Here is a 25178-nt window from a genome sequence, read left to right as displayed (position 1 = left end):
TGTATTAACTTACAATCTCTTCCCCTTAACCAAGACACTGACACCAATCTTAACCAGGAGTTTCCTTGATTTCTCAGACAGTATTCTATTGGCCTCGTTATCAGCCAGAATAGTGGGTCCTTTCCTCTCCAGTACTGCTTTCATAGTTTCAACTTCAACATCATTCTGTTGATGGGGTAATGTCTTTAGATGTGGGCTCAATGGCCATGCTATATCTCAGTACATTCTGACATGAACCATTTCTAATGTTATCAGTGTTAATTAAATGTATATAACAGGGTTAATACAGAAGTATTCATTGCACATACCTGCTGACTACTAGGACCATCTACATTCTGATGTTCAACCTTAAAAAAAAAACTACTACCGCCACACACACACACACACACACACACACACACACACAATGTATATAACAGGGTTAATACAGAAGTATTCATTGCACATACCTGCTGACTACTAGGACCATCTACATTCTGATGTTCAACCTTAAAAAAAAACTACTGCCGCCACACACACACACACACACACACACACACACACACACACACACACACAGAAAGATCCACTCAACAAAAACCGAAGACACAATCACACACGTGTCTGTCTGATCAAAACATACCTCACATCCTTGGCAGGGAGCAATAGCCATTTAAATATATACTACTGTGTGTGTGTGTAGCCTACGCAAGGGTGCCCATTGGCTGCTTCTGAATAAAGCACGCCTCCCAAGTTTCATTTTTTGAAACATCACTGCGTAAGAGGACTTGAAAACGTTTACCACTTCACGTCGATTGTGTTTTCAGTCCGTAAGCAAATTAACTTGATTTTCCGTCATATTTTCACAGGTTGCTTGTTGTTACGCGTTTGTAAGTACATAGCCTACGTAGACGTCTACATTGAGGTTATACTTGTAACATGGTTATCATATTTGTATCTACAGATGGAATTGCAGACGGAACTATTCAAAATGAACCCATTGGATGAACTTGACTATTTACATCTTCTACGGTTTTTCGGGCGCAATAAGACAGAAATGTCCTGCATGGATAAGCCGCAAACATTTTTAAAGCAGCTGCGGGATCACCAGCTCATTCTTGAGGAGAAATATCAGGTGAGACTTAAAGTATCTCGGATCAAAGAGCCATGAGTGTCTGACGCAACATATTTGAATAATGCGCGCAAATATAATGGGCTAAGAGAACGGAAATCCTTTAGTTGCCGCCTTGTGCGGCAACTGACTAGAGGGCTCATTTGCCTTACATTTAAGCAGCACGCACCAGGAAATGAACTTTACTTTATGAAGTTGAACTTTGTCTGCACGTTTGATTAAAAGTTAAGAAGCATTGCACTCTGCTGACACTGTTAAGTGTCTAGTTTTAGTTATGAATCTTATGATCCTCTCTAATGCGCCTCCACACGACGCGTCACGCGAGTATGTTTTTAAGTTACATCAGTGTAGGCCAGGCCACACGCTTTAGAAAAGAAATGCATGTGCGAGTGCACTGCGCGCGTTCATCATGAATGAGCGTTCATGTTTTCGTCCCTGGTGAGCTCGGCCAGGAACCTCTACTGATAAATGCAGAGGTGGGAATGTAGAAATGGACTATTCCAATAGGCATCAATGCCCTTTATTATGGTCCTCATACTATAGTTTGTGACTCGCTCCACTCTCAAACGTCCACGAAAATCTGTTACCTCATTCATACCCCTCGATGTTAATGAAAAACTTTTCTTCCTCCCATCTCCAGGAGACGATAAACAGCAGCGAAGAAATGAAGCAGAACGTATATGAACTTCTGTGCTGGATCGAGAAAGAGCGACATCCGGACATCAAGATGTTCTGGACCTGCGTCTTCAAGGAATTCATGATGACCCAGTACCCCACTCTGAAGCAGCTACGAGACAGTCTCTTCGATGGTTAGAACCCTGCTGCGGATGTGTGCGCGCGTGTGTGTGTGTGTGTGTGTGTGTGTGGGGGGGGGGGGGGGGGGGGGGGGGGTTGCAAGTGAAGGTGAATAGAATAATACACGGAGTCGGGCTGTGTCTCTTAGTAACATGTATTAACGAGCTGGCACATAACAGGACTGACGCGTGTTGACTGCCCGAGTCCATACACACACAAGCCCACCAGAGGGAGCTGTCGGCGTGAGAAATCCCTCCCTGATAATCCCTAATTAAATCTTACCCCCGACGTTGTAAACCGATTTCCGATTAGTTATTGCACGTTCTAATGGTAGCCTACTAGCTCCAGTAACAACATCTTTGCCTAGTGTTTATTTCTAAGCTTTATTTTACCCAGTGTGCGAAATACCCGTCAATATTCAGGGGTCCCCATCTCCTGATTGTTGCGCAATACCGATATACATTTTAACATTAACATTACAATATTTCATTGATGCAAGCCAAGACAATCAGTATTTAGCCTACATGACAACACACATAGGCTACTAACAATTTTTGATGATCCGATATGCTATATATTTTAAAGCAACACTGACATAGGAGGCTGCATTGGCTAAAGTTGTTTGGATGCCCGTTGATTCATTACAAGGAGAGGCAAAGTTGTGCATTACAATGCAAACACGACAATAATTGGCACCACTTAAATGAGCAATCAACTGAATAAATGGCAGGTATAGCCTATTGGACACTGTGGCATCCCGCCGCTGAACCTCGGACCGGGCGGGTCCGAGGACACGCAGTAGACCTGGTTTACCGTCCCCACCCTCCAGCCGGCAAAGGAGGGCACCACGTCTCTCCCCCCAATCAGCGCAATCGGGGACACCTGGCCGGAGGAAGGGAAAGGACCAGGAGCCGGGCTTAAAAGGAGCCCCAGACCGGGCAAACGAGAGAGTGACACGGGGGGAGTAAGCACCAGACCGGGCGAACGGCAAGGGACGCGGAGGGAGTACGCACCAGGGCGAAGCGACACGGAGGGATTCCACACAGCGCCGGGCAAGTGACACGGCGGGAGTACTCGCTAGACCGGGAGAAGGGCGAAGCGACACGGAGGGATTCCGCACCACGCCGGCGATCTAGAGGCTCACTGAGACCCTAGCACGAGTATACAGACTACTTATTCTGTTGAAATAAACGCAGACTGCGACTTTAACCCCTGCTTTCCGTGTAATTCCTACCGGGTATCTGACACTTGGGGAGACGGGTTGCCACATATGGTGGAGAATGCAGGCAACTCGACCGCGCTACGGGCCGGTTTTGTGAGGGAACCCCCTTCAGCCGGCATGCAGAACCCGGATGGGACCGCGGCGACGCCCGCCCAGCAGCAGCAGCGGGAGACCACGGAGAGTCTGGCCCTGCTCTACGAGGCCGTACTACGGCTCACCGAACTAACCGCCGCCGCAGCCGCCGCCGCGACCGCCGCCCCGATGCAGCCGGAGACGACGCCGCCAGAGACGACGGGGCCCGAGATGAGGCCGCGGGAGACGAGGCCGCGGGAGACGGGGCCCCGAGGCGAGCCACGCTGGCAGCAGACGCAGCCATGCATGCTAGCGACCTGCTGGGCACAGGGGAAAACAGGAAGCCCGACCATACCGGCGCGGGTAATGAACCGGGGCACGCAGGCCCTCGTGGATACCGGCAGCGTGGTCACTCTCCTCCGCCCCGACTTGGCGGGCGGGAAGGAGGGCGCGCCCATAGAGGTGACCTGCATACACGGGGACACCCGGACGTTCGAGACCTGCCACGTCGTCATCCGGACCCCGCACGGGGTATTCACGACGCGGGCAGGGATCGTACCCCACCTCCCGGTGCCGCTGCTAATCGGGAAGGACTGCCCGATCTTCCACCGGCTACAGGACCCGGCGCGTGAACTCCGGAGCCGGAGAGAACCACCCCGCAGAGGGGTGAGGGGAGCTCAACAGGCCTACGGGGCCACCAGGCCTCCGTCGCCCCCCGGAGGGCGAACAGGGGAGGCTGAGCCCGCGGCCTCACCGGAACCAGAGGCCGTGGCGCTGCTCGAGGCCGACTCGGAGCCAGAGCTCGAGGCCGATCCAGAGACCGACATCGACACCGAGCCCACGACAGAGGCCTCAATCCAGGCCGATGAGACGTCGGTCGTGACCCAGCCTGTGGTGGAGACGGAGCCCGAGGCGGAGGCTGAGCCCGCGGCCTCACCGGAACCAGAGGCCGTGGCGCTGCTCGAGGCCGACTTGGAGTCAGAGCTCGAGGCCGAGCCAGAGGCCGACGTCGACACCGAGCCGGAGGCAGAGGCAGAGACGGAAGCGGCAGAGACGTCAGTCGAAGCAAGGGACTCCGCTAAAGAAGCTGAGGACGACCACCTGCCCGTGTCTATCCCCAATGAAGCCGCCATCACGCTGGACGTGGATGGGGACGACCTCCCGAGACAGGTAAACCTGTGAAGCTTCCAGATCCCGACATCCCTCTGGACCCACGGGCCACGACGACGATGACGACGACGACCTGATGGAGGAGGTGACCAAGGACCCCGGCTCCAAGAAGGCGTCGACCGCCAAGCCGCTGCAGCGAATCACAGTGGACCACGAGTGTGCCTATCAAGCCCAGAGCCGGTGGAGGGCGGAGGGAGGTCATCCTGGTCACCGACCACGCCCCCCTGAAGCGGATGGCCGGAGCCAGGGACACCAACGCACGAGTGACGCGGTGGTTCCGGGCCCTCCGAAACATCAGGTATTATCTCCTAGGGAGGGAGGTCATCCTGGTCACCAACCACGCCCCCGGAAGTGGATGGCCGGAGCCAAGAACGCCGACGCCCTGTCACGCCGGGATGCCTGCCTGAGCGGGTTCACCGACGACCAGAGGCCTGAGCAAGCGGTGGAGGAGTGTGGCATCCCGCCGCTGAACCTCGGACCGGGCGGGTCCGAGGACACGCAGTAGACCTGGTTTACCGTCCCCACCCTCCAGCCGGCGACAGAGAGCACCACGTCTCTCCCCCCAATCAGCGCAATCGGGGACACCTGGCCGGAGGAAGGGAAAGGACCAGGAGCCGGGCTTAAAAGGCGCACCAGACCGGGCGAACGGGAGAGTGACACGGGGGGAGTAAGCACCAGACCGGGCGAACGGCAAGGGACGCGGAGGGAGTACGCACCAGGGCGAAGCGACACGGAGGGATTCCGCACAGCGCCGGGCAAGTGACACGGCGGGAGTACTCGCTAGACCGGGAGAAGGGCGAAGCGACACGGAGGGATTCCGCACCACGCCGGCGATCTAGAGGCTCACTGAGACCCTAGCACGAGTATACAGACTACTTATTCTGTTGAAATAAACGCCGACTGCGGCTTTAACCCCTGCTTTCCGTGTAATTCCTACCGGGTATCTGACACTTGGGGAGACGGGTTGCCACAACACGCAATCAGTGCACTTGCAAATGAGTGCTTGCAAGTATGACCGATCGTGGTGTCAGACAGCCCACAACAAGCCAAACATCACCACGGCGGGTGCGCTCTCTCTCTCTCACTCTCGCACGCCCGTACACAATCACTCCAACGTATCCAACTCCAAGGCTAGGCTGCCGCACTAAGACCACAACTAACCACAAGGCCTTCATAATCATGCAGTATGCAGAAGCCAGAAAGGACACACGCACAGTCGCACACACTCATCTTATGCAAAACAATCCGTTTTATCGTCAACATTCAGTCATTGCAAAGATTTAAAGAATAGCCTCTTACCATAAGTTAGAATGGACCCAAAGTGTGTGATTGATACAGTCTGGTTTAGCTTTCGCTTGCTATCCGTTTTTAGTATGACTTCTCAACATTACTGTTAGGCGCACATGGCTAATTTGCATCCCTGCACAGGATGGCTGGCTCCAACATATTTAATTATATTTCTATCTGTCTATCTATCTATCAACGCATGTGTCTAGTTTTAATCTGATGTATTTTGGGTATGTCCAGTCAGACTTGTTGTCTCCCTTGTTCTGTGTGGTCTTGTAGGCTATACTGTCCTGTGTGAGCAGAATCACCTAAATGAATTCCCGACGATTTGTGTCGTTTGGTATTAATAAAGACTTGACTAGGCTATCTATCTATCTAGGCTATTAATGAACAATTATTCGCCGAAGGCGAAGTGAATAGTGAAACACTATTCACGGAGCCTGAGGTGAATAATTGTTAATTAAATGTTTTAGTGTATACTACACGTGAACAGCCCAAAAATAAACAAGATAACACTTTTTGCCAGGATATATTTGTTTTTATTAGCAGACATTTTGCGATGAAAACTATATTGAGTTTGAGATGTCAATCATGGGATATTGCCCAATATCCTGAGATAGCGAACCAATCAAATTGTGCCATCTTAGGAGGTTCACGTGTAGCATATACTAACTATATATAATGTCTATGTATTTATATGTATCTGTATAATCTGCTGAACACTCTCTTACTTGTCTCCACTCTCAAGGGACTCAATGCGGCTTTGGTCCGTGTCTCCCCAAGTGACGTCATGCAATGCATTCTGGGGGAAATGAGAATCAATAGCAAACCGCTAAAATAGTACCTACTTTTTCATATTACATTCTGTTTTGTGATACCTAACAACATTAAATTCAATGGATGACTATGGTTTAAATCTTTATTATCAACAAGCAAATTGCACAAATTCGTTGGAAAATAAAGCCTGCAACACGGCCTTTAATATGTTTTTTGCTGTATTCCTGAGTCCAGGCTCTGCGGAGTTGGCTTCACACATTCCTGTTACCTGTGGTGACCAGCAGGGGATGCTCTACCGCACCAAACTGGCAAAAGGTGAGCGGGAAACAGCCTGATTAGGGGCTGGAATGTGTGATCATTTTATTCTTGTTCCAAGGGTTGAGTTTAAATACAAAGTTGTGTACAGAAACACAGCAATGGGATTTATGTTTTTTTATTTATGTGAAGGAATTGGTCTTGAAGTTTTCAGTGTGGCGTTTGAGGTTATGAACTAATAAGACTACAAAATGAGCCATGAAGGAGTAAAAGCCTGATTTCCTCCTTGGTTTAGGGGATTCATGATTAAACTTTCTGTATTATTGTTAACATTAAAGATGAATTATTATGGTTTTCATTAGAAATTTTGAAAATCAAACCAGGTCTTGCATTTGAAAATTAATTAATATATAACAAAAAAAATGAAAAGACATTGGTTACACTGGAAACAGTGACCAACTGGAGGAAAGGGAAAAACAACAAGATGGGGTTTCTATTTGTCTCTTCAGGTTAAACAGAGTGGGCTTGACCAGAGATTTAAACGCAATTTAGAGGGGTTTGACAAACAAAGAAATGCAATGTTAAGTTCTGTTTTATTTTTTAAACCTATTTCCCACCTTCAAGCAGTTTTAACCTCACTGTCTCTGTGGTTTCAGGAGAGCCGTGCATCCTGAGGAGCTATAAGTGGTACACACCCAGCAAGTTTGAGAAGCTGGGCGGCAAGCACAGGTCGAGGAACTGGAAGCAGAGTATCCGTTTCAACGACACCATGTTAAAAGAGCTATTTATGGTATTTAAAAGGAGAACCAAACCCTAAAACAAATGATTTTAGGGGACGAAGGACCCTCTAGTCATGCGCTGCGTTATTAATTGATGGCAGATTTGGTCCAGTCAAGCACACATTTACACAGATTTAAGACCTTTCACCTCCCACACGCTCAAAGTAAAGTGGGCTGTGAAGGCTTTGGCCCACCACCACCCAGCCTCCACCTGCTTTGGTTCTGCTCTGTATTATATATCACCACAATGGGTTGAGATATCTGATGTTCCACATGGAGGATTTGTCTAGTGCTCCCTGTTGTCAAATGATGGTATTATCTATCTGACATCTGTATGTCCTGCTTAAAATCTTACTGCAGGGAAAACCATAAAGGAGTAGAACCCTACCCCAAAACCAAAATTATTACCATAATACCAAAAAATCGTTAAATCTATCAGATGACAGAAGTGATGTTAGGAATATGGATCAATATTAAAATACTAATTTATATATGGACTCATGACTCGAGTAGAAAGTGAAGACCCCTAGGCCTGAACAGCAATAAAGCCACCACTTAATTTAAAAAAAGTGTCTGTGAGACGGCATGTTTCACAATTTTGGTTGTGGGCAGGGACAAGGTCAAACAGGGTGTTCGGGGCAAGAGAGTTGGGTGTAAGGTTTGAGAGTTCATGCCTGCATGAGCAAACTACTAGTGATCAATCACTTTGGTTCTGTTTAAAATATCTAGATTCTACATTCTAAACACACTCACAGCACAGCCTGTTTAGACATAGGGGAGTTGATATCCTATGTGAGGAACCTCTTTCCATTAGCTTAATGTGTGTGTGTGTGTGTGTGTGTGTCTGTGTGTGTGTGTGTGTGTGTGTGTGTGTGTGTGTGTGTGTGTGTGTGTGTGTGTGTGTGTGTGTGTGTGTGTGTGTGTGTGTGTGTGTTGTGAAACCCTATTGCAGCAGGGACACCTGAAATGCCCGGGATATAATAAGAGCAAGGTAACTTTCAATAAATCAATCCGGCGGTTACCGTAAAATCATTTGGATTGCTGGTTTGTGTTTTCTCAGGATTCATGCTTGGCTGTTTGTCCTCCTTCTGCTCGTTTGTTCTCATGTCTAGGCTAAGAAATTGATGCCCCCCTGCAGCTCAAACACCGGTTTGTTGCGGTTATTCTGCTTCATTTATTTGACATTTTACTTGTAAAGGTTAGGTATTTTTACCGCATTTATCTATTAAGTGACTGAACAGGTGAGGCTGAGATCAATCAATATGACCAGAGATGATAATGAACATTTGCATGAGCTTTTTTTCTATTGTCAGTTCCAGCTATCTCTGACAGCGAAGAAGAGTTGGAGGAAGAGGAGGGGGAGGAGGAGGGGCTGCAGGCCAACCCGGATGAAGACGAGGTTAGCATTGAGGACGAAGTGGAACTGCAGGGGAATGACTGCTCTACCCAGAGCTCCGATACAGGTACATGAGACAGTGCTACATATGGACACATTAAAATGTATTACCACTATTGTAGTATTAATTTATATTAAAAGGATTATTAGCTATTACAGGCTAAAATCCAATATCTGAATTTTAAGCCTTCAAATGTGTTTTGAGGAGTTTTTGGGAAGAGGGTGGAGTGTTATCCACATGGTTACGACCCATGCCAATTTAAGTGGCCAATTCCACCGAGCGGTGTGGTTAGGCAGTGATGTGCCTGAACGCGTTCATTGAACGATAGTTCATGAACTCGTTCATATTTTGGGCAAACGTGAACTGAACGTACTGTATTACTGCCTGATGAACATTACTGTGAACTCGTTCATTCTGGTGTCTGTGAACGGCACGCTCACTCGGTTTAACTTCGTTCAATAGGGGGATTATTTTTCTATCAACACGGCGGATGCGCGCACAGAATGATCGCAAAAAGAAGATTGTTTGACCAGTTGCCATGGTTATCTCCGTGTGGTTCATTTGCAGTTGCGGTGTTGTCAGCTTACTGTTATATTAAACTGTAATCAGAAAATGTGGTTATATGCTATAGACCCTATAGTATCTGTGGTATAAAGGCTGGGGCACCATTATAAAACAACATAGACAGACCAAAAACCAAAAGTAGATGCTAAACAATACTAACATTATCGATATAAACCATCCTGACGTTTCATCCAGGCTTTAGTAACAAAAGAGGCTAACTTATAAACATTAAAGGTAAACAAACATTCCATCCTGACACCATCATTGCTCCAAAATATTTCAGGGTTTTGAGCACCCTTGAACAGTTCATTTACAAAAGGTACTCTTAGTTCATCATAGAAGGGACAGTATAAAAGAAAATGAGATTCATTCTCCACTTCTCGTAAATCACAAAGTTCACAAAGTCTCTGTTCCTCTGGGATATTTTTAAATCTGCTGACCTCAAGTGCAAGGGGAAGGATTCCCATTCTTAATTGAGCAATCAAGGATCTCTGATTTCTTGGTAAATTTGTTTTAACAAATTATTCTGTTTCATAATTATGCTTGATTTGGACGTATGTCCGTAATTTTGGTTTTAACATTATATCATTTAACTATTTTTTATTGAACCCGACAAGTAAGTTTTTTCTAATTTTGTTTATGCTGCATGATAAATTATTGCTATAGATATACTGAAATTTGGCTTCTTCAAAGACAGCATGAATCTCTGCGGCCCATGGAGAGTTCTGTACTTTACTCCAAAGGAGAACTTTCTTATTGATCCTGTCATCTGACACATTAATAAAACGATTCCACAATCTAATCATATCACACTTTCTCCTTATTGTACCAGGAATCCCACCCATGTCACACTGAGCAACCAAAGAGGGAACTGAACTTTCCCAACACTGCGGTTAGGTGCGGTATGGTTAGGTGCGGTTAGGTGCTGCTCGCGTTTCCAACGCCGACCGTACCAATATGGTAGGGCGGGGTTAGCCGGATGGCTATAGCGGCAGCTACGTAATCAACGGACGCCGTTTGTAGCTCCAACATATGCACTAGGGTTGGATTTAGTGATTTGTTTCCGCGAACCAGTTCGCGTCATTCAGTTCGCCAAGAGGAGTCGTTCGCGAATCGTTCGTTCAGTCGAGTTTCCGGTAGCGGTGAATCGAATCATACACGGTTCTCTGAGTCAGTCAGACTCAGCCCCTCGTTCGTTCGTTCGTTCGTTCGTTCGTTCGTTCGTTCGTTCGTTCGTTCGTTCGTTCAGTCGAGTTTCCGGTTCAGTCGAGTTTCCGGTAGAATCATGGAATGAACGGCTCAGACTCAGCGCCTCCCTCGTTCTCATTCTCATACGTCAACATTACAACTTTAACCAAACGCAGCGGGATGGGGGGTGAAGTTGATTATTGGATGTTTAACATATCAGCAAAATAATAGACTTGATTTAGCAATGATGGTGGGTGTCCCGGGTGTTTTAGGCTCCCATAAACAGAACCCTGTGCAGCCAAAGACTAAATCTAGCTGCAAAAATTAACACTGCCTTCAAAACGAGAGCTGGTTAATTGTGAAAAATGCAAAAAACTGTCATCAGACAACGCAGTTAAACGCTATTGTAATGACCTCGCCGGTGACAAACCAGGTCACTGAAAACCCGTAACCAATGGCAAAAAGCCACACTAACAACAACCGGTTACCCGGGCAACCCCCCAACCCGGTCCCTTCAACGTGCAAGCCCCCACCCTCCTGTTCTCCCAAGGCCCTCCCCCAGCTGACCTGATGATTTGCCCCCCACACTGATTGACAAGAAGAACATCCAATGCATGCACAGAGAACAACTGGCATAACGGACAACGAAATACAATGCAACACATAACACACAAACTCTTTAAATGTCCCAGGGTCGCTACACTATAGACTCTAGAGTTTCTGGTATAAAGGCTGGGACGAAGTTCAAATGATAAATATGTACACTTTATGTTGAAAGTATACTGTCGTGATTTCCATTGAAACGAATTGCGCGGCGACTAGTCTTCACAACGAGAGCTGGTAGGTTGTGAAAATGTGGTATAAAGGCTGGGACGAATTTCGAATTATAAATATGTACAATGCATCCTTTAAATAAGTCCATGCAACAGATGGCCAATGTGAATAATAGATAGCTCGCTCACTAAGCCCATTTGTTTTTTCCCCATTAAACCTGTTGATTTCTGTCTCTCATTGACTAAAATTCAACGAGAGCGTCCTAAACTCAGTCCTAGAACAGCATACGATTGGCTGGCTCTCGTGAGTCGTGACGTCTCTCAGTCGGTCCCTCCTCACCACTCACACAGTGAGTGAACGAACTGTCAGCGAGTCAGCAACTAGTGGGTCTGGGAGGAGTCGAGTCTGAGAACGAACGAGGCGAACGAGACGAACGAGGCGAACGAGACGAACGAGACGAACGAGGCGAACGAGATGAACGAGGCGAACGAGGCGAACGAGAGAGAGAGGAACCAGTTCAGTTTGTTCGTCTTAACGATTCGTTCATTCAAACTGATTCGTTCGCGAACGAGTCAACACTAATATGCACACACACACACACACACACACACACTAGGGCTGGGTATTGCCAGGTACCTCACAATTCAATCAAATTCGATTCTTTAGGTCTTCATTCGATTCGATTTCCAAGTGCAGATGACAAAAATACCTAAATATTATTTAGAATTAACCATTTCATAATGAATTAACCATTTCATTGTGCTTTAACTAGCAAAAAGGGAATACACCATTGTATAGTATTGTTCCTGAGCTAAACTTGCAGCATAAAAGTAATAATCTTAACATGGACAAATGTAAAAGGGCATGTACATTTAGGCATACTCGCTTCTAGATTACAATGACTGAGTATGCTTCTTCTTTTATTTTTTATGAAATAATCGATTTCAAAAAAATTCTGAATCGAAATTGAATCGAGAACAAATAAATTGCAGTGCAATGATGACTCGATATTTTTACCCAGCCCTAACATACACACAGTAGCGTTATGCTGTATGTGTCCGGGAAGCCTTATCCTTAGATGAGGGTATTAAATACATTGCTGCTCAGATGGAGCTTCACCAGCCACACACATCATGGCATTCTACTATGAGTGTCTGAAAAGCCCAACTTTCTTGCGACACGCAGTCAACCGCTTCCCAGACAGAGCTCCACAAATCCACACACACCGCGCCGCCGGAGCCCCTTCATCGTGACATCAGACTACATTGGAAAAAGTAGTCTGACGTCGCGAGAAGAACGCAAGTGTTTTGGGGAGAATGTTTTGCTTTTGTCCAGTGATAAACAGTGATAAAATTGCATTGATTATTATGTGGATGATCATATAAGACAAACAACCACGTTTTAAAACAAAGTGGTTTCGAGTTCACTGGCTCTTTAGATATGATTATGACAGGTTTTAAAAATGTATTGGATTATGGAACCAATAACCAGTAATGCCAGTAAAACGGTTCAATCAGGTTAGAATTTATCAGAGCACATCCAGCGTCATGTGCCCCAAAACAGTGTGTTGCAGGGCCTAGTGGCGTGTCCTCTCGTCAAAAAAATGGAAACATGTTTGTGTTAACATTAATTTCATCTACTATGGCTAAGTGCAACTTCAACAAGATCTGGCCCGAGAACAGCTCTGCACCTTGTGCAAGAAAATGCTCAAATTAGGAACTTTGGGTATAACGGCTTTTAGAGTCGCATGGGAAGTCAGAAAAGCATAAAACCGCTGTTACAAGCCACCAGCAAACTCCTGCCTTCACCCATTATCGTTCAGTATTCACATCGGGAGCATCAAGGTGGTTCCAGCGCGACCCACACTGCATTAACAATGACCCTGTAACTCTGTAATGGCTCAAAAACGGTTGTATGTGGCGGACACAAGCATTTTTACCTAAATGAGGCATAGCTCACGTCAGCATATTCGGCGAAATTCCACAAACCTAACTTTTGTTTGTATCTGTCGTATCTCATAATTGTAAACAGATATGTCTTACAGAGTACTAAATTATAGGCACCTATCACACGTGATTATATGAATCACGCTCTCTGATATATTATGTGACTGTATGTGGCTAATCAGTTAGATTAACCACCAGCTGCAGACATTTTATGTCTTCTACAATGTCTCTAGTGGGATCTATGTTTTTGTTGAATGAAGCATTGCATATTATACTCGTACAACCCTTACGTACACACAGTTCTGTGTAGTCGTGTTATTTTGAATGCAAATACATTTATTTACTTTGCAAGTAATTCTGGTACTTTGATTTTCCTTCATATCCTTCATACTTTTTTGCAAGTATGTTAGTTAAATAAGTCTTAAATTGCATTCATGAAAGTCTGGTCTTAAATTTAACTTGTTGAGACCTGCAACAACCATATACTAGAATTAGCATTTTGAGCAATGGAATTATTAGCATTGTTGACATAATTATTGACATAATTATTCATTCAAATGTTGTGTGTGTGTATATATATACAGACAAAGGAGATTATCGGGAGGAAGTGACAGACGAGACGCCCAGGGTCGGCCAGAATGTGTTCAGAGTCATTTGTGGAGCTCTGAGTGGGATGCTGCACAAGAGCCGCTTCGCCTCAGGTATCAGGGTCTATCTGTCTACCTTTTCCTGACTGCCAATTGTCTTCCTGGACCAAAATATAGATAATTGAATGCACTTTGACTTATTTAAAAAAGACGTGGCAAATGCATACATATTGATTATGATCATGGCATGAAGAACGGCATTTGTTTAATGTTGTGTGGCATTATGAACGCTGTACGAAAGTGAGGTGAGTTATGGTCTGGTCAGGCGTGGTCGGATGGCTGAAGGTCCTCTTTCTCCAGGGAGGTGTGGGAAGAGTATTCGGACAGAGGACCATTGGTTGAGTCCAGTGGAGTTCGTGGAGCAGGGGTCAGCAGCGCCTCACGCCCACTGGAGGAGGGACATCCAATGGGAAGGACAACCTCTCAGCAGTCTCATTGAGGTAACACACTTTCTGTGTGTGCGTGAATGACACTAATGTGAACTCACAACTAAACCCACACCTATGCCATATTTTATATATTTTGCTGTACACACACACACACACACACTTACATAGGGCTGGGAAAAATGTATTTCGGAACAACTACATAAAAAGTTGTTTGTGCAATTAAAAAAAAGCATGCACGCACACACACACACACACACACTTCCATTGAGGCCATTGAGGTCACCGAGGTTAGGACCGCTGTATGTTTTGTTAGGTAATATAAAAGTAAAAAAAATGTACATGTTGCCACCTAGTTCGGAACTTTCACACATTGCAATAGAAGGACCACAGGCTTAATAACCATTATGTTACCTCATTTGATGATAGAAAGAGAATGAACTGATATCTTTCATTTGAAAATATCCTACAATATAACATTAAAGGTCCAATGGCATGAAAATCCCACCTTATGAGGTTTTCTAACCTAAATATGAGTTCCTCTAGCCTGCCTATGGTCCCCCAGTGGCTAAAACTTGCATTCGGTGTAAAACGAGCACTAGGTGTTCTGCTTGCCTATGAAAAAACGGAGGCTCAAGCGCGCTGATATGGAATGTGGTCCCTTATGTCGTCATAAAGGATCTAATCTCCTCCCGTTTCTCTGCCTTGCCTGCCCAGAGAATTTGGCCCGCCAATGAGACACGACCGTGTGAGTGCCACGTGTGTGTGTGTGTGTGTGTGTGTGTGTGATTACACACACTGTAACGCAAGTGTTTGCTGTTGGTGTTATGGCGCATAACACATTGGTTCTTTGACGTCTCTTGTATTTCCACAACGAGACTGTCGTTGGAGTTATCTCAGCCATGGTTGCAGAAGGTTTCCCGCTGCCGAGGCACCACCGCCAGGAGGCGGTGGTGCCTAAGCGCTGACCGCTGCCGAGGCGGTGGTCCCTCGGCAGCGAGGCTCCAGTGGGAGACAACCGCGGTCAACAATCCCTTTCTCCTCCACGTCATGGTTCAGTCAACTTCAGATTGATGTGGACGTGGAAGAACCAGAGACGTTGGAGAACCCGACGCGGCCGTTTGTGATTCATAATATCGTCTGGAGGCTAACACAGCTTTGGCCGTGATAATATATATTATATGATATCTATGTATAATATGATATTATTTAGATATAGAGCTCCAGTACTCCCGTGTGTTCTAGAATATTTACAGAACTAGGCTAAAGGCTGTGTGGCCTCGCCATCGCGATACATCCAATGTAAACAGAGCGCATGGTACCATGGCTGCAAGCTGCTCAGGGCCACACCCCCACCCTCCTCCTTGACCCGCCTCTCTGCTCCTCATTTGCATTAAAGCTACAGACACCGAAACGGCGCATTTGGGAAAAGCTCAATGTGCGACTGGCTCGTCGTAGCTGTAATTCTGCACCACAGCTGAATTTCGGGAAAGTCTTAAAATACTGTGTTTGGGGCCTACTAATATCTATATTAAAGCATCCATAATGTAGCATGCCATGGGACCTTTTAAGACCTCGATATGCGCTTGCATGAGTGTGTGTGTGTGTATGCATGTGTAACATTTGAATACCCATCCGATCATCTGCCTTGTGAAGGCCTCTTCTTCATTATAGAACTACAACAAGTTTTGTAATCAAACCATATTTTAGTTAGTTGCAATGCACTAACTATTGCCCTGCAGTACCCTTTACTACCCAAGTTAACGTAAAAAGATAATATTATAAAATGACGGAACAATACAAAAAATACTAACCAATTCTTAAAGCTGTTGTTCCTTAATGCAGAATACAGCACAATTGCATAAACAACTTTTTATGTAGTTGATCATATATAGATTTTTCCCAGCCCTATGTAAGTGTGTGTGTTTGTGTGTGTACAGCAAAATATATTAAATATGGAATAGGTGTGGGTTTAGGTTTGAGTTCACATTAGTATCATTCATACCCTTTACATATATCTGAGAGAGTGTGTTCTTGATCCTTCCAGAGGAAGAGGTTGACCTTACACTCTGAGCAGTGTTTCTGTCAGCTGTGCCATCCTGAGCCTAAAGCCCTGGTGAGTCCCCCTGTCTGTTGGAGATAGTTGCAACATGTTTGATTGGTGAAGAAAAGACCCCCAAATATATTATTTTAGGAGTTATCCTAAACAGCTGGAAAAGGATGTTCAGGACTACTTATCATACCATTACTTCTATTTATCATACAAAATACTAATATTATTCTATTTCCGGTCATTTCAATGCTACTTATCATACTTATACTACTACTTACACTACTTTTATCAGACAAATGCTACTACTCGTAAGTTATCATACCAATGCTACTATGTATCAGACTAGTACTAATTCTACTACTAATACTTAAACTAATAATAAGGTATCATAGCAATACTACTATGATTCATACTTGTACTACCTTTGCTTATACTACTACTTAGAAGGGATCATTCCGATACTATTATGCATTATACTCGTAGTACTTCTGTTAGGCTTACCTATCATCCTTATACTACTTATCAAACTAATGCTAATCATACTACTAGACATAGGTTCAAACTATATCACTTAAGTTTAGCCATTTGTTTACCTCTTTCACTTAGGTGTAAAACCAACAGTTTTACATCATTCAAATGGTTGGTTCGTTCAAACTGTTACGTTTACTCCAGTCCGACATTAATGTATTGAACTCTTTTAAAATCTTTTCACTTCGGTTCAGCTATTCTACATTTATGTATATTAAACCATGAAACTTTACTAAACACATATGGAAGATCATTTGTGATCAGAAGTTTCACCTAAAACTACAGTTCTCCTTGTGTGTGTGTGTGTGTGTGTGTGTGTGTGTGTGTGCACATGGGCGCACGTGTATGTGGGTGTGTAAATGCATGTGTGCCTGTGTGTGTGTGTGCAGGAGGAACAGAAGAATGATGATGATTGCTATGTGTGTGGGAGTGAGGGTAACCTGGTGATGTGTGACCAATGTCCACGCTCCTTCCACCCAGAGTGTCACCTGCCCCGGCTGGACCCCTCTATACTGGGGTGAGCACTCACACACACACACCCACACACACACGCACCAGTTACACGCACACTCAGGGACAACAAGCTAAGATATCACTGTTCAAACGATGGGGTGCAAGCACACACACAACATATGCATGTACACACAAACCCAAAGCCACACACACAGGGACACCTTGGTACACACATGCGTATTTGCACAAACACAAAAGCACACGAGACACGTACTGACACACATACACAGGCACACAAACACATTGCCTCCCCTAAAAAGTAAAACATCCTAACCTTGTGTGTGTGTGTATATGTGCCTGTGTGTTTTTGTGTGTGAGAAAAGGGACGACAGTGCTTGGCTGTGTACGTTCTGCATCTGGAATATGAATGAGTATCTCTCTCAAATGACGCACGAAGAGACCCTCATGCATCCTGTCTCCAACCACATGCTGGTAACCACCCTGGTCCTTTTTACCTCTCTTGCTAGCTACCATCCTAGCTCACACACTAGCTTCCATGCTAACTCCCTTCTAGCTCACATGCTAACTCATCACACTAAGTCCTTGAATATCAAGTGCTAGGTCTTCTGCTAGACCGTCCTTCTAGCGCTCCCTGCTAGTGTAGCCTATTTGTTGGTGCTAAAGACATTTGGCCACCCAGGATCAAGGTTTGGCAGGGGCCTTTTTTGGTCCCTGGTAATATGGAAAATGAAACCGATTGGCACACAGGGTCAATAACTTTGTCTCAAATCCATACATAAAGCAGTAAAGTAACAGCATATAGAATAAACGTATTTGGCTATAAGGAAAATAAAACCATTTGCTGCATCCCAAGGTTTAAAATAAAAGTTGTCTTTTTAGCTGTGACACAACTCATGATAATATTGCATTTCCAAAATAGCAACATACAGTATTCATATCGTAATTTGTAATATAAAAGCTGTCTTTGTGCCCTAACAGCAGTGCCACTACCTGCTCCTGTCTCTGTACAATGCAGACAAGGATCACATTTTTGCAAAAGATCCATGCATCCATGTAAGTATCACTGTTTTCAACATTATTCTCTATTGTGTATGTATGTGATCTCGCTCGGTCTCTCTGTCCCTCCCTCCCTTCCTCCCTCCCTCCCTGCTTCCATCCCTCCCTCTCTCCCTCCTTAACTCTCTAGCAGACAGATATAAACAAACATACTGGCAATTGTACGACTGAACCAAATCAGAAAGATTTTCAGTTTCTCTCTTGCTCTCACTTTATCTCCCTCCCTCCCTCACTTCAGGTGAGGGGATACAGCTCTCAAATTGTGGCTCCTATGTGGCTGGACAAGATCACAGAGCAGCTCCTAGACCAGCAGTACACCGTCGGACAGTTATTAACCGATATCCAACTCATTTTCTCCAACTGTGATCAATTTAACCAGGTTAGTGAGTAGGACTCCTCCCTCCCGGCTCACAAATAATGCCGCGTTCGAGATGCATCGTACACCACCCGCCCGAGTTGCTCTTTTGACGTAATTTCCTGGCTTGTAGCACTTATAGCGTTTACATTTCTCTTTGTTGGCATCGGGGAAGAACAGTCATTGGCTATTCATTGTTATTGTTAGCTACATTAGCCTCTTTAGCAAACCAGTCGTGCGGTTAACCTTGCTGAACTTGGTGGACTCTCAGGACTACGAGTGGGACAGGTTATATTACAACCAAAAGGGGGCGTGCCTCTGTGAAAAGTCGCAAGAAAGCTGGGAGATTTTCCACTTTGTAGCTCGGGCAGGTGGTGTACGATGCATCCCGAACACGGCATTACACCGGCCGTGCGAGTTAGATATGTAAGCTAGACTAGTCATTGTTTTTTTTGTTTTTTTCATTAGTTATTTTTGCCAGGCATGTTAAAGGTCTTTGGTAATGTTTAATAGATTTGTTTTGTTTTTTCAGAATAAACCAGAGTTCCGGGACATGGGAATCAGACTGAAAGAGTTCTATGAACAAGAGGAAGAAAAGGTTTTTCGCAGGCAATAGCAGAGAAATGCAACGTGCTAATGGACCTCGGACATGCTAGAATTAAATGTGTGGATTCGTCACTGTGTTGCGTTTAGCTCGTTGAGGAACAAGGCAGTTTAGCAGTAAGAACGGGTACTTGTCTGTGTGAAAGGCACAACATTCCTTACTTTAACATTAAATAACTTTTTATAATGTTCTGGCCTTTAATGTATAAAATTAGGGCGGTCAAATGTTATCAAATGGAATGACACATTATCATTCATACAAAATATACTTAATAAATAAAAACTAGACCAAGTGATCTTGAGGGAGTTTTATTGACTTACTCAGTGTGGGTTAAATATGAAACTTATGGAACACAACAAATTTGGGAATTGTAAACAGGCAGTTACTTAGTACAATTGTAAACCAACAGTTACTACAAGTGTAGTTCAATTCAAATAAGTAGCACCACAGATTTGGGAATTGTAAGCAAAAATCACAGCCCTAGTATAAATATAACTAATGGAGATTTTCAACATCTCAGGATGAAGATATTTAGTCAACATCAACTTAATAGTCTAATAATATACCAGGATAATTGTGAGGACATTCCATTGGCAGGATGGGGGTGCTAAATCTGATACCGTAGAATGAATTGGCTTCTAGAAGGAGACCCCTTACAGTTATACATTGTTTCTCACTCTCAAAAAGGATGCGTTGGAAACAACATATTCTTAACGCATCCATGTGTTTAGTTAAGGACAACACATCTTGGGCCCTATTTTAACGGTCTGAAACGCAAGTGAGAAGCACCAAGCGCAAGTAGCTTTGTGGGCGGTTCTATGGCGATGTCGCTATTTTACCTGCGCAAAAAATGACTTGCGCCCGGCGCAAATCTAAAAAGGGTTGGTCTGAAGTAGCCTAATTACCCTTAGGTGTGGTTTGGGCGTAACGTGCAATAAACCAATGAGAGTGCCAGCTCCCATCCCCTTTAAGAGCCATGTGCGCATTTGAATCTGACGAGTTGATATTTTGACAGCGCGTCTGCAGTCTCCGATGAGACAGATGCACATGAATTTCAAACTTCAAATGGCTCAGTTGATGGCCAAATAATAGGCCTAATTCACACATGGAATAAGGTTTTCTTTCACAACTTCAGAAATACTGAGTCCTCAAATAAATTTCGGCAAAGAAATCTTATATGATATAACATATGATATACGGTAACTGGTTCTATTTAATGTTTCTTATCTGTTTCTTATCAGTATTGCATGCATTATCGTTATCGACTTGTGTTCCTAATATGCATGTGTCCCCCCGTTAATATACATTGCCATGGACTGTATTATGCGTTACGTGTGTGACCGGCACTAGGATTACTTGTGTATGACAACGCCACTCTCTTTAAAGGGGAGAGACCCTGGACTACACGCAGTGTGACTAATCTACAGCAACCACTCCCCACTCAGGTTAATACCTATTAGGGCAAGGACAAGCAGAGGCTCTTGAAGTTGTACAAAAATAAAGTTTATTTTAACAATATCCCCTCAACAATAAAATCAATACTTTTGTATTTGATAAGGCTGATACCTAGAGTTGGACACACATAACCAGGTGAATACTGTTATGTATTTAAAGGTTCGAAGGCACTGCACACTTCAAAGACACTGCACACTTAAAAAACACTGCACACTTAAAAGTTCAAAGGCACTGCACACTTCCAGAGCAAACATTAAATTCTACGACACCATGGAAAGGTGGATGGTCACAACTATCAAGGTAAGCGCAACAAAACAAAAATGGAGACACTAATTATAAGGATTTCTGGGAGGAGAGAACAGTGGCTGCCCTGCCGACGTGTGTCGCCAGTTCAGCCTACAGGACCGAATAAATACATTACAAGAAATTCAACAGTATTATTAAAACTGACCCAGATGATACCCATGCCCAGTCTCTCGTACCTGCTTTGAGCTAAGCTGTAGCGCATCCAGGTAATACAGTAGATTGACTGGGACAGCTAATGCTGCTTGTCATAAAGTGCTGATGATTAATATCTACAAATATAACAGGAAATACAAAGTTAAATAAACCACCGAATGTACAGCAGCAGACGGGTGGCAACATCATATTAGGTGGACATTATTAGTAGCTCCCACCTTAAACTGCTACGAGGTAAGGCCTACAGGTACGAGGTACCATGCAGTTTAACCCTCATGGCACCAACCGACACACTAAGAATGCAAGGAGAGGTAAATAATCTAAACTCAACATTAAACACAAGCATATAGACCCAGAAAAGTGTTTGTACCTCTTTTCTTCTCAGACCTGCGACGCCGGCAACAGGAGCATGGACGAGGGTGAGCTACGAGAACAAACGTGGACTTGCAAAGTCCCGCGAGATCCTAGTCTCATGTACTGTGAGGCTGCTGTTGCTAGGTTCCCCACCTGGTGACCTGGGTCCTAGCGTCCCATACGTTACACGTGTTTAGTTTGCGTGTGTTTAAACAGATGGACGCACATACGCGTGCCCGCATTCATTTATTATTTTACACATACACACACGCGCCCTGATTCATTCATTCTTTTTAACACTCACTCGCGGTAAAACAATGTTTTCTCACAATCAAATACTCATCCATCCTAAAAGTTATGGGCATGTACACGATGTCTGTGTCAAGAAAATATTTGTTTGCTGTACGGTGTTTGCAGATGCATTGATTTAAAAGTACAACTTATTACCGCTGTATCAGCTGTTCTTTCCCAAATAATTTACCAAGAATGTGTGGCTAGGTAGATGAGAGAAGCAAAGTGTATGCGCGAGGTGCACAAGCAACATTATGCATGCGCCCTTAAAATAGCATCTCAACAACGCGCCACTGACTTTAAACCAGGTATTTCCTGGTTTGTGGCGCAAGTGGTTTCTGAAACTGCAAAATAGCACCTGGGAACGTTTGCGCCAGAACACGCCTCCTTTCGCCGAAGCACCCCTTGGGGCGCAAGATCGTTCCCTTTGCCCAGGAGGGAAAATAACTATTGTTATGTTAAACGCATACAATACAGTTAATGTGTTGATGTTTGAACACTCTTGTGCAGAGGTCTTCAACTGGGGATACCACTTTTGCAAATGCCATATATACAATACATTCGGATCGCATGATAGGAATAGATCTATTCCGAGTAGAAATCGGATCAGAAGTGTCCATGTAAACGCGGCTAGTGTGTTGGATTCATGTTAATGTGCGACCCCCCTGCAGTACCTCTGCGGTCCCCCTAGGGGTCGCGAAGGTTTTGGTTGATTAGACCTTTTTTTTATATTCCCCCGCTGCAAGTTTTTTGATAAATTGAAATGTCTTTAAATACACATTAACATGAATCCAACACACTAGCCGCGTTTACATTGACACTTCTGATCCAATTTCTACTCGGAATTGATATATTCCTATCATGCGATCCGAATGTATTGTATATATGGCATTTACAAAAGTGGTATGTCTCTCGCACACACCTGACACATCTGGACCGGCGGCGCCATTTTTATGTATTTGATTTTAATGAAAGTTCAGCAGGAGAGAGCTTATCTCTGCCTGCTCCTTTAATTAAGGACAGCACAGCGACGTAATTTTCTCGTCCCGTCTTTATATCTACCCCCTCCTCCGCCGCAAACAATACATATTTGGATGAGATTGCGCAGCCAAGACTGTTGGGAGAGAGAGAGTGCTGTTATGTAAGGGATAATGTACAGAACGCCGGTCATTATCGGAAAAATAAGCGATCAGCAGAGAAAGACTGCCAAAGACGTTGACGTCGCTTAGCAACCGCACACGAGTGTTAAGAGTGTTAAGAAAGATGTGAATCAGGCAAAAAATGACACTAACAAGCATCACTAATTTTCGTTTCCACATTTATGTTTTAAAAATGTCAATTTGAATAGCTTTTATGCATGATTACATGCAATTGACAGACATTGTTGATCTTGGCAGGTATCAGTTTATTATGTTATGTTTATGAATGGCAGTGGCATGGCCACCCTACTCACTGTACCCTGCACATGTTTAAAATAAAAACATGAATATATGAACCTGTGTATAATTTGAATATCTTAGTATTGAATGCAAAATAGCAAGGTACATTTATACATGGCACTATAGGACCAGTTTTCTTTAGAACACAATTTTATACAATATATAAGTAGGGGTTCCCCGCTCCATCTCTCCATCAGTTTGGGGGTCCTTGGCCTGGAAAACGTTGAAGAACCCCTGCTCTAGTTTAAAGTTAACACATTTTTGTAAATTTGTTTTTGGCTACTTATTCTAATCGTTACTTATTAGTTAATAATAATATGTATGCTTTTTTTTAACATTTATTTAACCAGGAAAGTCCCATTGAGGTTAAAAAACTTATTTTTCAAGGGAGTCCTGGCCAAGAGGCAGCAAAAAAAGGCAGCAAAAGTTACACAGTTACAACATACAGACAGCAATTAAAATGATAAACAGTTACAAGTAAAGGAGGTCGTCTCAAGTGCTCTGGATCTGAAAGCATTCAAAGAAATCAGTTCAGTTATTTTCCATACTTTTTGCAGCATGTTCCATGTAGAAGGAGCAGAGTAGATGAAAGGCCTTTTTTCAAGTTCTGTGCGGGCAAATGGAGCAGTCAGCAAGAACTGATCATTTGAACGCAAACCGTAAGAATCAACACTTCTCTACACTTCTTAGATTACAGATGTAGGAGGGTAGTAGCACAAGCATGGCCTCGTAAATAAAAGTGCACCAGTGTCCCAGTCTCCTGGGGGACAAAGAAGGCCATCCTACTCGAGAATACAATTCACAATGATGGGTCAGGGCTCCACAGTTAGCAATAAACCTCAGAGAAGCATGATAAACAGCATCAATCTTACTAAGACATTGAGCTGAGGCGTTCATATACATCAGGTCCCCATAATCTAAAATGGTTAAAAAGGTTGCAGTGACAAGCCGCTTTTTCACCTCAAGAGAGAAACACAATTTATTTCGGAAGAAGAAACACAATTTAAGTTTGAGTTTCTTCACAAGATTGACAATATGGGGCTTGAAGGTGAGGGAGTCATCAAGCAAGACACCAAGGTGTTTGTACATATGAACCACCTGTATGACATTTACGTCAAGAGTGGACACTGTTGGGACAGTTTTAGGTACTTTCTTTGTTTTTCGAAACATTAGTTTAGTCCTGTCAGCGTTGAGGACTAGTTTTAGCTGCAAAAGTGTGTGCTGGACCACATCAAAAGCTCTCTGCAGAGAATCAACAGCTTTAGCATGAGTGGATCCAAAACAGTAAATAATTGTGTCCTCGGCATAAAAATGCATGATAGCATCTAACAATTTTTTTCCCAACTCATTAATGTACATAATAGGCAGGAGGGGTCCTAATATCGAACCCTATGGCATCCCCTTGTAGACACACAAATTCAGTGTTCACAAACACAGACCAATAATATTTAATACACTTAGTCCTGTCACTCAAATTTGGGAACCAGGAAATTACATGATTGGACAAACCAAAACAAAGAAGCCTGTGCTTTAAAACAGCATGGTCCACATTGTCAAAAGCTTTTGACGGATCAATAAAAAGTGAGGCACAGTACTGCTTTTTATCAAGAGCAACAAGTATATCATTGATCACTTTTGTAGCCGCAGTGATGGTACTGTGATTTTTCCTGAAGCCTGATTGCAGTTTTGAGAGATCATTTGAGTTTAGAAACTCTCTCACTTTAAGTTGATCACACACAA

At 44.1% G+C, this 25178-nt stretch overlaps 1 protein-coding gene and 1 long non-coding RNA gene across 9 annotated transcripts; one reads left to right on the top strand and one right to left on the bottom strand.

Annotated features, from left to right (window-relative positions):
- The first annotated feature begins 751 nt into the window (after positions 1-751).
- On the top strand, positions 752-20904 carry LOC307082626 (nuclear body protein SP140-like protein). 8 transcript variants are annotated; one of them, XM_079746251.1, is made up of 16 exons: positions 752-809; positions 944-1114; positions 1752-1920; positions 6669-6749; positions 7346-7479; positions 8421-8459; positions 8581-8617; positions 8782-8931; positions 13922-14038; positions 14285-14424; positions 16418-16486; positions 17341-17468; positions 17788-17896; positions 18404-18478; positions 18720-18860; positions 19369-20903. In XM_079746251.1, the coding sequence occupies exons 2-16, from the start codon at positions 944-946 to the stop codon at positions 19450-19452; spliced, it is 1644 nt and encodes a 547-aa protein (XP_079602377.1). In that variant the 5' UTR covers positions 752-809; the 3' UTR covers positions 19453-20903. The 8 variants fall into 8 exon arrangements, with proteins under 8 accessions (XP_079602377.1, XP_079602378.1, XP_079602380.1 ...); XM_079746252.1 differs by lacking the exon at positions 752-809 and having other exon boundaries at positions 863-1114; XM_079746254.1 differs by lacking the exons at positions 752-809; positions 944-1114 and adding an exon at positions 1297-1435.
- A 403-nt stretch (positions 20905-21307) lies between these two features.
- On the bottom strand, positions 21308-21745 carry LOC307082223. Its single transcript, XR_013812204.1, has 3 exons — positions 21725-21745; positions 21573-21647; positions 21308-21470 (listed from the first exon to the last, which is right to left on the bottom strand). It is a non-coding gene; the product is annotated as an uncharacterized lncRNA (long non-coding RNA).
- Positions 21746-25178: the final 3433 nt, after the last annotated feature.

Source organism: Pollachius pollachius, assembly GCF_949987615.1.
Source record: "Pollachius pollachius genome assembly, chromosome: 11".
In the NCBI taxonomy this organism is placed as follows: domain Eukaryota; kingdom Metazoa; phylum Chordata; class Actinopteri; order Gadiformes; family Gadidae; genus Pollachius; species Pollachius pollachius.
This window is presented reverse-complemented; position numbering and strand designations above follow the sequence as displayed.